The 16,011-nt window shown below is 25.3% G+C and overlaps 1 protein-coding gene and 1 long non-coding RNA gene across 2 annotated transcripts; one reads left to right on the top strand and one right to left on the bottom strand.

Annotated features, from left to right (window-relative positions):
* Positions 1-4,887: 4,887 nt before the first annotated feature.
* LOC129984485 (transcription initiation factor TFIID subunit 11-like) lies at positions 4,888-7,108 on the bottom strand. The gene has a single exon (XM_056094376.1). It carries the CDS (start codon positions 6,941-6,943, stop codon positions 6,239-6,241), a length of 705 nt encoding a protein of 234 aa, XP_055950351.1. The 5' UTR covers positions 6,944-7,108; the 3' UTR covers positions 4,888-6,238.
* Positions 7,109-7,464: 356 nt separating this feature from the next.
* Positions 7,465-15,718, top strand: LOC129984487 (uncharacterized). Its single transcript, XR_008785491.1, has 4 exons — positions 7,465-7,584; positions 8,798-8,863; positions 10,467-10,544; positions 15,464-15,718. It is a non-coding gene; the product is annotated as an uncharacterized LOC129984487 (long non-coding RNA).
* The last annotated feature ends 293 nt before the right edge of the window (positions 15,719-16,011 follow it).

Below are 16,011 nucleotides of genomic sequence, written 5' to 3'. Positions count from 1 at the left end.
ATAATTTTTTAAGTATATTTATAGACAAAAACAAAATAAAATATAGTTATTAACGTCATTTGAACCTTTTTAAAAGTAAAAAGGTTCAAAGGTTTTAAAATTTTAAGATGAATCTGAGAAATTTTTATAGAATAATTCTTAAGAACTACATAAATTATGAAAATTATTCTGTAGCGCATGTAAGACTGAAATGCTGAAAGATTCTGTTTTCAGTACTCATATTGGAAAAAAAAAAAAAAAAATGTGTGTGGTTTCATTAAAAAATATAATTGCAGTAAAGTATATTAATTGCAGTTTAATCATTTCCACTTTAATATAAAGTTGAAATTTGACGGCGTTGACAGAAAATTAGAGAGGTATATAGTACATTATGAATGAAGGACTTTTTAGTAGCATGAAGGAATGATATGACTGTTAAAACTTGAAGCTTAAAATATTTTGATGAAGAAGCTATTGAACACAAGTGGCATAAGATTTTTGTATGTAACATGAAATTTTATCGCGTATTAAGATCGGCGAACCGGCTGGTCGCCAAAGGCGGCTAGTATTAAATAAAATATTCCAATCTTTTCATTAAAGAAACCTGCAGTATCACATTTTTATATCAAATGCTGAAATAAACTCATCCATTCTGTGATCGATATCTATTACAATATAAAACAGAGCGGAATGGTTGCATATTACAATTTACGAATAAATGCTTTAACAAATTAAGTTTTCCATTTCATTTTCATTCAACCTTTTTGGCATTAATATGCGATTTATCAACATTTCAAAATGATTGCACTGCAAATGATTCAACCATAAAACGATTTAAAAGCCCCGTTGAGACATCACACCTGATGTTGTAATATTATAAAAACAATCATTTGAATATTCGTATTAGTAGTTATTTTAGATTCTTCTTTAACAGTACTATACTATATTAAGGCATCTTAATTTAGAAAACAAAAAACATGAGCTATTTAATCAATATTGAATGGGTTCATTATATTCTGGTAATTGATAATTGCATACATCGAGAATGCATCTTCATAAATTTATATTTGAAGCATATTTTAAGATAGCACTGCTTAAATGAATATTGCACAGTAAAGTGGAACGAAAAAATCAGTTTTTATTTTTTAATTTGTAATAGCGTGGAAAAGTTGCCTTTTGGTGTAGATAAAATAAATTATAAATATGAAAAATATTGGAGTATGTCTTGAGGTGCTGCAAGGACATTAAATTGAAAATTGTGCTACTTTTTAAAGTTTTTTTGCGAAATAATCAACTTTTGACTTTTAATTTGTAATAGCGCGGAAAAGTTGTCTTTTCGTATAGATAGGATAAATAAAAATTATAAAAAATATTAGAGTATATCTTGAGATGTCGCAGGAACATTAAAGTTTCATAAAAACGCACTTTTTGCAACTTTTTAAGGATTTTTGCGTGCTTTGATTATGAAATAAAAAGCTTTCATTAGGCATTATCATATGTATAAAAGCATAAAAACAGTTTTACTCTTGCACTGGCATGGCACTGAATCGTCGCCGGAGCGGTTGTTATTGAGGTAAGGTGGAGATTTGTCTATGACCAGTAACAAGGACAGAGTTAGTTTCAAATCAGTAGCTTTGCCGAGTTCAGTTGAGTTGGCGTCTCCCCTCAGTCTATTGTGTAACTGATGAACGAAACTGATTTATTAGTTTGTGCTTGTGTGCTTTGCTGCGAGTAAAAATGGCTCAATCTAAATGAGTGAAGACAAGACAAATATCAGAGTGTTCTATTTTTGGGAAATTTAGTGATTTGCTTGAAATTGAACACACTACTGACTAATCTATTACTACTGTCAAATAATAATCTCAAAATTGCTTCAGAGAAGGATCCTTCTGTAAGCAAAATATGTGACACTTTAGTTCCCATAATAGACGAATATGGTCAAGAGCTTCCATTCCCGTTGCTTCTAGCAGAAGAATTGAAACTTCTAGCAAAAAAATTCACAAATGATGAAAGCTTATCATGCTAAATACAGAAATTTATTAAAGTCTAAAAACAGAAAATGTTCAGATAAGTTTAATTTCAACCTTCACAGAATTTAGAGAAGAAGCTAGATGTTTATTTGATATTGCTGATATAAAAAAAAGTCCAGTTATGGAATAAAAGGTTCTAAACGATCTAACAAGAAAATGGTTATAGATAATTTTGATATTGCTACCACAAGCGCTTTGAGGAAGAAAGAAGCAAGAAAGAGTAAAGAACTACAGAGAATAGTTATGTTTAATCAAGAACGGGCAAAAAATACTAGGGCATCAGAAACGATTACTGGCGGCAATGACAGCGCTGAAGTTCTTTACAAAAAGAGGCAAGCCAATCAGATCCATCAAATAGAAAAGAAGCGATAAAACTACCAAGTGCCTGTGCAGTTTAATATTAAAACTTTATACAGAAGGCATTTGAAGTTGAACGAAATAGTATAAAAACTCGGTCATCGACTTTCCCTAGCTTACTTGTCACGTGCTTTCAGTGGAAGACTGGTGGTCGAATCGGCTCAAAATGTCTGTGGTTCAATCGCAAGAGAAGGATTCGTAAAAGCAAAAATTGACTCACATCTGAATATGCCAAAATTTAACTAAAAAAAAAAATGTTGAATGTGGCAATGAAGTAAGAACAAACATTTTTGCAGCTGTAACATTTGTAATCATTAAGGATACAGAAACAAGAAACACAAAATTGGACATAAAAATATTTTTCATTATTATACTTTGCAATAAATATTTTTTTTTTTTCCAATTGTAATGCTTATGTATGTATTTAAAATCATCTTTTGTAACATTATACAAACGAAAAATTCATAAATTTTTTTTCCATTAAAGTTTATAATTTTCCAATTTTTTTACAAATTTAAGCTCTTTTCGGCACCTCGAAATATTGTTGTATTGCAACCAGAATTTTTTAAAAAATTCTTTTTGAACCTAAACGCTAATATTTCACTACTATCGCCACCAAACTAACATCGAAGAAAAATTTTTAAAGGCCCTTTTTAAAAATTTCAATTATTTTACAAATTTCAAGCTCTTTGCAGCACCTCAAGATAATGTAATACTACAACCAAATTTTTTAATACTGTTTTTGAACCCAAAAGGCAACTTTTCCGCACTTATTACCAAATTAAAATCTAAAAAATAATTTTTAAGGCCTTTTCGTCTCACCCTATTGGACAGTCTTTCACATTTTATAAGCAACAATAATATATTAGTATTTTGAATTATCAGTAAAAAATAGTAAAGAATATATCTTTGCTGAGTTAAAAAAAAATAGTATTGGCTTCCAAACAGGAAAATTTCAAAAAGCAATTTATAATTTTTCCAATTTTAATTGTATTTTTTCTTGCACAATATATAACTTTTATTGGTAACTTAAGTATTAAACATTATTTTAATGAGCAAATCTTTGCTTTCAATACAGTAGGATAAAAAATGAATGCTTAACATGATTAAAATGTGATTCAACATAAATTTTTATATAATACTATCAAGTTGATACAAGTAGTTTCCTAAATAAAATAATTATAATGTAATTTATTGTTGTGGTTTCACTGAGAAACAAATTAATGCAGAAACCCACAAACAAAGAATTTATAGTTCAAATAAAAAAATTTAGAAAATTCTTGTATTTTAATATTTAAATATTGCATACTCCTCTACAATTATCAAAAGGAAATTTTTTTTAATCTTATTTCTACCAAAATTTCAGCTTTTAACAACTATATGCCTGATAATAAAAAAATTATAAAGCACATACCATCACAACAAATATCAAGGGAAACGAAGTTTGAACTAGATAATACACGATTTAAGTTACCATGTGCAAATGAACTTTGGTAAGAAACATACAATTCATGAATGTAGTCTGGTATATGAACAAATAGTACATATGGAGTTACATGGTTCATACCTGTATAAGAAAAATTCACAATCTATGTCAACGAGCCTGCCTAGCTGCTCTATGAAAGTCAAGCCAGACAATGGTATAACTTTGCTCAAGTTTAAAACAGCATTTGCTAATTTGAATAATGAATCTCAGCTCATTCTTTGATATCATGATAAGTGATGTAATGTTTTAAGTTATGTTTCAAGTGAATTCAAGTTTTGTAATTAGTTTCTTCTTGCTTAACTGTGCAAAACATTATAAGCTTCATTAAATAATAATATGAAAAAAAAAAAAAAAAAGAATTTATGCTAGTCACATGAGAAATTTAAGAAAGTTTAAGAGAGAAATAAAAACGCTTATTCATTCAAAAAAAAAAAAAAAACTCTCACAGCTTTGATCAATTTTTTAAAATTAAGACAATGCTTACAAGTAGAATGCAAGATGGCAAATTGTCCAATTTCATACAAACTACAACTACAAATAAATTTAAAATAATTAAACAAATGGTACAAAACAAAATAATCTTAAGTATATAAGAGACGTTGAATGCTAATAAAATGTTTTGAAGCTTGTTGTATATATAATAAAATTTGTTATATTAGGGATTTTGAGGCAAAGGAAAAGATTAATGTTTTAGATAACATAAGCAATCGATATGACCAATCAAATTTTAGAGACACTTTTTCCATTAAAGAGATGAAAAACTAATACTATGATGATGCTAACAATATATCAATCAATATAATGGTCTTTGATTCGAAATAAGAATCCAATAACTAAATATATATTTAATTCAATTCATATGATAAATTTGGTCAGTACACATGCTGCCACTTATTGTCTATAATTAACAAAACTATTTATGTTTATTCAGGAACTATATTTGTCTTTGAATATACATAAATGGTAAAACATAGAAACAAATAGTTAAAGAAAGAGAAATAAATTCTTTATAATCTGCTGTAATTAACTATTTTCATACATCTAAAAAGAAATAATTATCTAATGTTTGTGTCTAATTTTTCAAGAAATTTATTATTTTAGTCATTTTATAGATGACATATATAGATATTAAAAATAAATAAATAAAATACTTTAAAAAGTTATTAAGATAAAAAATAGCTTAAGTTAAAAAATGTTGTGGCGTTAAATTGATCAGTTTATCAAAAAGGAAGGTTCCAATGTGCATTGCTTTCAGCCCAGAATGCCTAAATCTATCAGTAAATATATTATAAACATTTTTTTTATATTTTAACAATTTATGACAGAAAAATAAAGTCCCAAAAGGAAGTATAGTATACATTTTCAAAAAGTTTTTATGAGTTTTATTTAAATATAAGAAATATAAAATCACCTAAGTTATACAATATGAAAGTATAAATTTTAAAAATAAATAAAACATAATGAAAATTGTAATCTTATTTCTCAGAAAAATTATTTACTAATTTCAGTGAACAACTAAATGATTACATTAATATGAGAAGGTGAGGCAATTTGCATACCTCAGTTGCTATGTACACAACATGTAGAGGGATTACACCAGTCATTAATTTGAAATATTTTAACAAAGTATGTTATTCTTCATTTCATTACAATTATTTATATTTTTAATTAAGCTACTATACATAATTTTCATATTATTATATTAATGTCAAACAACACTACCAAACAAAATTGTTTTTCATATACCTTGACACAGTATTAAAAAAACAACAACATTCTTCTTTTAAACTAAAAAAAGGGAGAAAGTTTTAAAGGGGATATTCAGAAACAGAATTTTCTGCTCTGATTTTGTAGAATATACACATTTTAATTTGTATAAATAGTAAACACATTAATGCAATTAAATTCATTTTTTGTCATATAAAATAAAAAAAGGTGAATATTTTTTTTTTTTTTAAATGAGCTTAATTTTTCTTTTAAATATTAGATTGAGGAAATAAAGTATGAATATTTTCTTGGATTCCTAATTTTTTATTTAAAAGGATGTCTTCGACTCCATCCCTAAAGCTACATGGAATCAATACATGAAATGATAAAGATTAGTAATTTGTATGAATTTTCCAAACTACTTCCAATGATTGGATTCTAATTTTGCTTGACAACTAAAATTTCATTAAAATTAAATTGTACAGATCATAAATTTCTTTAAAAAAGTAAGAAAAGTGTATAGTAAAAGTTGTTTGCCAAATCACATTAGATCATGCTGATCTCTCTCAGATTATATTATCATTAAGTACTTGATTATTTTGAATATATTTAACTGCACAGTAGTTATAATGAAGAACGCATTAAAATTTGAATTTTAGTACAAAACTGTTACTAAGAATTATCTGAAAAACATATTTGGCTTTGGTCGACTGGTCGGAATGGAATTTCTCATTCTCAGTTTTCTTACTGCTTCACGTAAATGTTTTGGTTGCAATGGTCCAGTATCATTACTTTTTTCTGCAACATCCAATGCTTCCTCAACAACTTCTCCAACAAAAACTTTTGCAATGCCAGAAACAGCTATTACAACATTCTGTGAGACAGAACTACCAGTTATAGACTGCATTAGCCTTTTAATGGCAGCTTTTGGAAATGCAGATCGACGATACATTTCATATCTATTGAGTTGATCCTCAGAAAAATTTGAAACTAGAACTTGCATTCTTTCTCTTTCTTCCTCTTCTAATTGTTCCTTCGTTTTGTTTTGCTGAGAGTCTGATGGATGACTCGTATCATCACTGTCCACTTCTGGTGGTGGAGGTGACGAAAGCGGTTCTTCATTAGAAACGTTAGTCGGCGGCGCTGGAAGCATTATAGAACAAGAAGTGCTAGGTTCTTGATCTTCCAGGGGAGAGTCTTCATCGTAATCATCATCTTCCAAATTGCTCGATGATGGTAATGAAGGTCTAAGATGTTCATCTGGTAATGATTCTGATATGCTAATATCTGCTTTGGAATTCGAACTGTCGGAAAGAAGAGCGTCGTCATCAAAACGAAGTCTCTTGACGGGTAGATTATCTGAACTATCTGGAGAATTATCCATTACTAACTACATTTATTATGAGGAATACTAATAAATTTTAATAATTTCCATTAAAAAAATTATCATGAAAAGAAGAAGTGAAATTTTACAGATTTTTACAAAGGAAAATCATCTTAAATAAGATGATAAATTCCCAAGAACATTTAAAAATCCGCACGATTCCAGAAAAGTAAATATTTTGTTCATTTCATTACACTTCACTGATAAGATTGAGAGCAGATAAATTTTAAAAAAAGTTTTGATAATAAATTAATCTATCTTTAAGGTGCCTGTGAGCCTCCTTGCTTAGACTGAAATAATTTATTTTTTCGTATTGACTGTTACTTAAAATATATTTATTCAGTTTATAGTTATTTCATTAATATTTCTGGAAAAAAGAAGTACCGAATAAAGCTTTGTTCAAGCAATAAGAAGTGAAGTAAACTTTCGTGTTGAAAAAAGTTTGTTTTGAATTAGTTTCGTTTCATTTTTTTTTTTTTTTTTTTTTGTGATATTCGAGTTTTGATTTTTGTTAACGCGGCACAAGCTAAGAATCCTTTCAGGAGCATACGCCGGAAAACAAACCTCATTCCTTCCTTCCTTTCGTTTCATGTGGAGGCTTTTAAATTTTAAGAGATATATTGCAGCATAAGCTAGAAAAAGTATTCTTCAACTTTTAAAAGAAATTTTTCCAAATCTTTTCTATGTTTGTTTAAAAGCTATATCTTATTCGGAATCTTATTTTTTCTCTTGCTAATGTATCAGAGGATAATTTCAGATAAAGCAACTGAAATGAGATAAATCTCTAATAGGTACATAATCTACTTCAAAGCTACATAATTAATCAATTTTAAAGGAAAGACTCTTGAATATTCTTCTTTAAAAATTTTTAGGATGATATTTATAAAATTTTAATGGCACGAATTAGTAGATCAAAAAATATTATTTACATTTTCATTTTCTTTCTTAAAAAAATAGAACAGAAAACGAGAATTTTATAGTTAAAATTTTACATTTCTTTTGTTTAGCAGTTACCACATGTTAATGGTTGTAATTTTTGTGCTTTTTTTGTTTATGGTTTTTAATGTTCTGATATCATTAATTTTATTCTTTAATATTTTTGCTATGTTTTTTGGTATAATAATTTTAAAAAATGATGAAATATTCGCAATGCAAATGATAATAAAACTTTTGTAATGTCATTAAATTCCTTTAATAGTCATTTTTGAAGTGTAAAAAGGACCATGCAACAGAAGCGGCACGGTACACGGCGTCGAATGGCATCAAGTTAAAACTTTTTTTTTATTATTATTATAAAGATAAGTGACCAAATGTGTCGAGCTTTCTTTAAAATTTTTTCTTTTTATTAATAGCTTTGACTGAAACTTTTGTACCTTGACGAGAACATGATGCTCTATTCTCCTGTTATACTGAAAAAAAATATAAATATCTTTATCTCTTTTCTAAAGAAGATATAATTTGAGCTTTTTTCAATTAGTATTGGAATAATGTCTGCTCTGTCTGTAAATTTTAGGAATAACTCGGAATGTAATAAAATTTGATAGAATTATTTTTTATATTGGTCTTTTTTACCAATAAAAAAAAAGATAATTTAGTTTATGATTATTATTTAAACCCATTAAAATTTGAAGGAAATGACTTATTGTAATAATATAAAAATTATTGATTGCATTTATGAGTTATTAATTGTAATAATGTGTATCTATCTTTTTAATAGTCTGAGAAAGAACCTAAAATCATAATTTAAAATTCATAGAAATTGTAAGTTTCTTATGTATACGACTATATTATTTAATATTCTGTCATATCAGCTTTTTGATTGATTTCAGTTTTAATTTTATTTTCTTCTTTAAGGTTATATTGCTAATGGAAAGGGCATGACTTCAATTTACTGTGACATGTATAAAAGGAAAAAAAAAGGTTTGAATGATATCAGTATATATGAAAAAGTATTTTATTTTTTGATTAACTTATTTTTAAACTTTTCATGTGAAATATTTAAAGCATTTTAATTCCACCTTATTTTTTTTTAAATTATTACTTGTATGACTTTAATTATGTTAATTTATGAATTATATTTAGGATTAAAATTGGTATTCAGGATAATTTTGCAGAGCAGAAAGGTGTTGTAATTAAAATATTATAAGTGAAATAATTTTATGCAAATGGATATATTTTATTTCAAATAATAAATCCTATTTATATTCCCTTTTTTTTCTATATAAATATATGAATATTTATGTATAAATTTCACTTTTTTACTGTGTTTTAATTATTGAAAATTTTTTTAGCCCTTGAAGCATTTATCATAAATTACTGAATATATAACAAGAGTGTATTTTTACTTCAAAAATATACCCAAGATTTAAAATCTGAATATAATTGAGAAAAAAAGTCATGTGACTCTTAAATTTATATTGTTGAAGGTGAAAATATTGCCAAGCAGGTAATACAGCTGGAATATTTTTCAGTGAAGTTGCTGTAAAGTAAAATGCCTGATGTATATGACAATAGATTTAATTTTAATAACTCAATCTGAAAGTGGCACATTTTTTCCTACATTCATTTGCTGTTTTCTATTATGATCATTGTATATGCATTAGTCTTATTTTCTGTGCCATTTTATTTTTTGTTTGGAAAAATGAGAAGGAAGAGAAATTCTTATACAACCAGTTTCAAACTATAGATGATCTCATCTTTCGAAAATTCTAATATCATGGTTGTTTTGCTCTCCTCTGTAAATCTTCTGTCTGATACAATAGACCAGCATTAATAAATAAAACAATTCATTTTCATAAAAAAATTCATTTAATTTAAAATTAATTTTTTACTGAAATGAAATACAAATTGTTGAAATAAAAATTGCTGTATTCGACAATATTTAGAAATTTATTGCTTGCGCTTGATGAGTGAAAATTTACCAATGCTTTTTGCAAAATTTGCAAATTTGTATGTAAGTCTACTCCAATAATTTTGTTTTACAAAAAGTTCCAATAATTCTTGGATTATGTATAGAAATATACAGTAATTATTAGTATTACTTATTGTAATAAAATGTTTCTATGTTAAATATTCAAGGTTATCTAAATCTTTGTATAAGTAGCATGCCAAAATGTTTTTAGAAGGGTTTTAAATAATTTCTCTATCAAGATTTCTAAATTGGGTAAATCCTTATTATTTAATTTTTATTTTTATTAAAATATTTGCAAATCAGATGTTACTTTATTATCTTTATAACTATCCTGTCTCTTCCAAGACATAAATCTTTTCTATTGCACACTGTTTCCTGAAATCTGACTTACAGTGTACATTTATCATTGAAAATTAGACATAAATTTTGATAAATTATGATATTTCATTTATGAAAACCTGCCTTGATATTTGCATTTTTAATTAATTCTTGCTCTCTTCTCGGTTATAGTTGGAATGAAAAATTATTAACTATTCAGAATTTATTCATTGAATAATCTACATTTTTAAAAGTTAAATTTTGTTTGAAAGTAAAATTTCTATATTGTTTCAGGTTTTGCTTGCAATCCTTGAAACTTTTTGCTATAAACACTAAAATGTGGAAAATGAAGTGGTTGTTTCCTTATTTCAAGTGAGTTTTCAGATTTTTATATAAAATTAGTATAACTTACAATTATAGAAATTTTTTTTTCAATAACTGCTATTGTCAGTTTGACAGTATAAGTAAGCTATGTCTATATCATTAAATTTTGTTAAACTGTCACTAATAACATATTTTATTGACCTGATATGTAAGAACACATTTTAACACATTCAGCACTAACAAATAAATTCTGTGTAATAAAACTCGTATATTTAAAATGAAAGGTGTTTAATTTCATGGAGCTTTTTCTTTATCTGTGAAACTTGTAGAAGCAAATATTGTATCTTCTCCATTGATGAGATCACATGTAACTTTCTACATTCTTTGAGTTAGAATTATTATTTGGTATAGTATTGATATTTATATGTAATTCTCCAAAAATAGGAATTATGCTTCCCTCCTATTTCTTATTGAAGTAAGCAATAGCAACCAATTTACTTTTATTCCTATATTTTTTTAAATATATTTCTATTTAAACAGTTTAATTACAAGTAAAGAAATTATTGTTTAAAAAGTTAAAACTTATTGCTTGAAAATATTGCAGAAAATTCCTTTTTTTTTTGCATTGAATTAAGTAAGTTAATATGTTTAAACTAAACGTGCAGATATACTAGTTCACTTGCAAAAAATAAAGGAATTTTATTGTTATTTTATATTATACATAATTTGTATACAGTCTCCTATTTAAAATTGAACAACAGTTTAATTTTTAGAAACTACTTTGGTTACTTTTTTATTGTTTATATGAACACATTTATTTTATGAAGTATTCTTTTATTTACATTCTTTTAGAAACATTTGTGTAGTTGACAGGTATGCCAATTCACTTGCTAATAAAATTTTTAATGATGGTAATTAAAAATTATGAAGCTGCAAAATTTAATTAGTTTCCTAAATATATCAATATTTCATTTCCTGAAAGTACTATTAGCATTAAGTTTCATTTTTTATATTCTCATAAAGGAGAATGAGTTACATAATTTTAGGTTTTCATTTATTTGTTTTAAGTTTTTGTTGTAATTCCTAACTCATATAACTTTAATGGGGGGATATTTTATCAGGTGTGTTCTTATTCTTATGCAGAATTTTTATAAATTACAATAAATTTTAAGCATTGAAGTAATTATTTAATAAGGATTTTTGCAAGTAAATATAAATATTCTTTATATGCAAATTCTTTCTAAAGAAATGTTCTAATTTTTGATTAATTATTATTTGATATGATTCAGTATATTCTAGTATTCCATTTTTTTAGTTTTTCAAAATAAATTCAAAACGGAAGTTGGTATTTTACTATATAATTTTTGTGTATGTTTATGACAGTTCATAAATATTTGTATTATATATTAAGTATTATATGTATATAATTTGCCATATTTTGTAATATAGTTAAAAGTTTGGAACGAATATAAGCAATTTATATTAGTACTACATTGCATGATTCCTCCCCCCCCGAACTTAGCTGTGTAATTTGATATTGCTATTTATAAAAACTGCAGGGTAAATAATTTTAAATATCAATTTTGAACTTAAAATTCATTGTAATTAGTTAAGAACTGCTGTTTTTCAAATAATGTTTTTCCATTTTTTATTTAAAAAAATGTAATAAGTAAATTATTATATGATTTAAACGTTAAATTAGCACAACTGATTAAAAAACAAGATAAAAAATATGAAAAACTCAAACATGCTTTGTATTATGCATCTTAACATAAATCAATCTAAAACTGTTATTTGCTTGCAATTCAAAAGATTAAATGTGTATGATTTTTATGCATATGAATATGTGAATGAATACATTTTAGAAGTAATTTCGATGCACTGATTTGCATCTTAACCAATTTTGAACCTTTTAGGTTTTTTTTCTTTTGCCAAATGTGCATGAAATTATTATTTTTAAGACGCTATAAGCTAATAAAGAGCATTCATTAATCCTGTACAAGAATTAGAAACAGCCATTTGATGCAATAGAATGTGTATGGAAATTATTGAACAGTAACATGCAAAAACATATTTGTATTCTGTGGATTTTGTTATGGAGTCTGTGTGGAACATTCATGGTGTAATGTAATTTGGCAATGAAGAAAACTAGGAATTTACCCTTTAATTTGCAAATGGTTAAATATTATAATAAAGAATTTTTTGAGTCTACATACTTAGTCGATAGGATATACAAATTTACAAGTTCTTAGAATTTTTAAAATTATTTAAATAATTTGTAGAAATTTATTTTAATTATTAACCAGACTTTGTGTACGAAGACATATTTATAATATCCATGTAAATATATCTACAATTGCAAAACATTTGGAACCGTAGATCTCCCATAAGAGCCAATGGGAACACATTCCTACTTAGCAAATAATGGCACCAAATAAAGGGTTAATCAATTTAGCTATTTAGCAGTAAGCATTGCTTTTTATTGATCTCTCTATAAAATTAATGTGAGTGTATATATGTCTGTTGTCTTTTTACTTTTCCGATTTTAGATTTAGATCTACCATGTTTGCCATATGCATAATTTTTAGAAGATAGAAATGTGCATTTTGAAAGAATTAAAAAAAGTTTTAATTACTTTTATAATTAAATAAAAGGAATAAAAAATTTAGTGTTTCACCGTCATGACTTCCAAAAAAAAGGTTACTGCAAAAAATGATTTTGGCACCATCTTAAAATATAAAGAAAATTTTTACAGTTGTACCATTTTAGTTATGCATTACACATTTATACCATTACAGTTTTAACAATTTTTTAAAGTTATTATTGTAATCTTGTTACTATTATAGTTTTTTTAAATCTAATTTTAACATTTTTTAAAATTTGTTTTTGAACATATCATTTTCAATGCATCTTTTATATTTTATATGCATTTTAGATGCAGTTTTTATATGCATCTTTTATATTTTTAAAACTTAATTAAAAAAGTTTTTTTTTTTTTTTTTTTTTTTTTTTGGAATTTAATCAAAAGTGACTATTATTTAATTTTATTCCACATTACATTTGATCATTAAATAATGCAAATATAATATTTAATTCACTGGACTTTTATAATTAAAAAGGAATTTGTGCTGTCTTTCTTTGTGTATTAAGATGTTTTGTATTTATTTTGGAATTTAAAAGTTGTTTACATCATATATAAGAAAAAAGGTAAAATATGCACACAAAATATTTTTAAATTGTAAAATTTAGATTAATTGAGTGTTATAAATTAGTTGTTTCATTGTTTGTGATTCTTTTTTCTAAATTTCATTGTTTTGGAAGCCAGCAATGAAAATTTCATTTATCATTTGTTCTTTCCAAGAGCTGTTGTTCTTTTTTGTCCCAACATTTTATATATAAAATTTTTTAATTTCTCTGTTTCAAATCTTGTTTTGCTACTGCAGTGCAGTGAATATTTTATTAGATCTGTTAATAAAAGTTCTCTAATATTTTACTTAAGAGAATTGATGCTAAATGATTCTGTTTACTTTTTAAAATATTCTTACCTGCATATCTTATTTCACTTCCTAGTATTAATTGAATTTTCCTTATTTCCATCTTTCCCCATTAAGTCTGAAATAACCACCAATGGCATACATTGAATTGATTATGTTAAAGAAGAACTATATGGGCATGATAAATCCAATAACAATAAAGCCTCAAGAATGATAAAATTATATGTCTGTCATGAATATAAGTCCTTAGGCAAATTGACATGAAAATCAATTTATGCTTTGTATATTTCTTTGAAATTAGATAACTAATATTCCAAGATAACTATTTAGTTGCCACAGTCATTTAGTATAAAACAATTTGGCATTGAAATTCAACTAGCATTTTTGTAAGGAAACTAATTTTTTTTTTTTCTAATAAGCAATGGTTCTTGGAAGATGTTTGGTATTTTTGAAACTATGAAATCTAAAGAAAACTAAAAACATTCTTCGATTTTTTTTCCTTCATTTGAAATTGCCTCGCATTAATTGATAATATTAGCAAATTTTTTTAAAAATTTATTTTTTCTTTTTCATGTTATGTGCTTTTTATGTGTTTTACTTCAAGATCTAATTTTTAAAAATCTCATAAGTCAAAATTTTTGCATTTAGAATTGGAAATTTAAAAGGAAAGAAAAAAAGATTTTAAATTAGGTTGCAACAACCATTCTTTAAAAATTAGACCCATTCTACCTGTTGCTTCAAAATCTATCTTATGTTCTAAGAATAATTATTTTAATCTAAGTTAAAGAGTTGCATATGCCTTTTTATTGAAAAAGTTCTTTGAAAATATAATAATTTATTTTGTATTAAGGAAAAATTAATCTTATACATTTTTAAAACATTACTTTTTAAACAATTATTTAAAATTAAAAGATCTATAAATGAACTTTTGATTCAAGCTAAAATTTCCATTTGAATTGACTCTTGGACTCTCTTCTTCTTCTCTCTCTCTCTCTATTGAGTTCTAAATTTCTACAAAAGAAATATAATTTTGCAAAAATAATATAATAATTCTTTTCTTTTTATTTAGGAAATAAAGTACATCTTAGTTGAAAGATATTGATCTTTATGAGCACAAATAATATGCCTTGTTCTTATATGGTTTCTGATGTTGATAATATATTTTAAATTTGCAACTTTTGGTTTTTATGTATTACATAAGTATATATGTATTTCATAAGATTTCAATTTTTTAATTAATTGATCGTATCTAGTTATCATTAATAGACATAATTTTTTAAAATTAATTTGTGAATTCTTTCTCATCTAAAGTATTTTATTTGAGTATTTTAAATATTTACTACTTCAATTAAATATAAGTTTTATTGGGTTATCACAGAATGCTCACATTTTATATTCGTTTGAATTTCATTTCTCTCTATGAATCTGATGTTTCATTTTAATCAGCTTATTTATTTCTTTGTTTTTTTTAAGTTGCAGTGGCTAAATTTGTAACTGAAGAAGGAAGATAAAAGTGAGTAATCATATAGGTAATTTAAAGGGTCCGAAAATTTTATTTTCTGACAAAAAAGGAATTAAGTATGTTATTCTTTCCTTATCATTATCTTCACTTATAAATTATATTTTACTCTCATCTAATTATTATCTAGAAAATAAAATGTTAGAATATAAAAGAAATGTTATTATAAGAATATAAAAGAAATATTATTATAAGAATACAAAAGAATATAAGAGAAATGTTTTTTAAAATTTCTTTTTTGCATATCTTTATATTAAATTTTTAATATTAGCCTTTTCTATTGTATTTTGAAAAAAAAAATGAACACATGAAGTATCTAAATGTCTTCTGTGATCATGATTTAATACTTTGCAATTTCTCTTGCAGTTTTTAAGAAATTTTCATACATATTTGAGGTTAGAATTAAGTTCATAATGGATTATACATTCCTGTTATAATCTTTATCTATCAATATATTTTTTTCATTATTATCAGCTTGGTTATATACAGTTTTATGAAAGAA

Source organism: Argiope bruennichi, chromosome 9, assembly GCF_947563725.1.
Source record: "Argiope bruennichi chromosome 9, qqArgBrue1.1, whole genome shotgun sequence".
NCBI lineage: Eukaryota > Metazoa > Arthropoda > Arachnida > Araneae > Araneidae > Argiope > Argiope bruennichi.
Note: the sequence above shows the minus strand (reverse complement) of the source record. Positions and strands in the feature narration are given on the sequence as shown.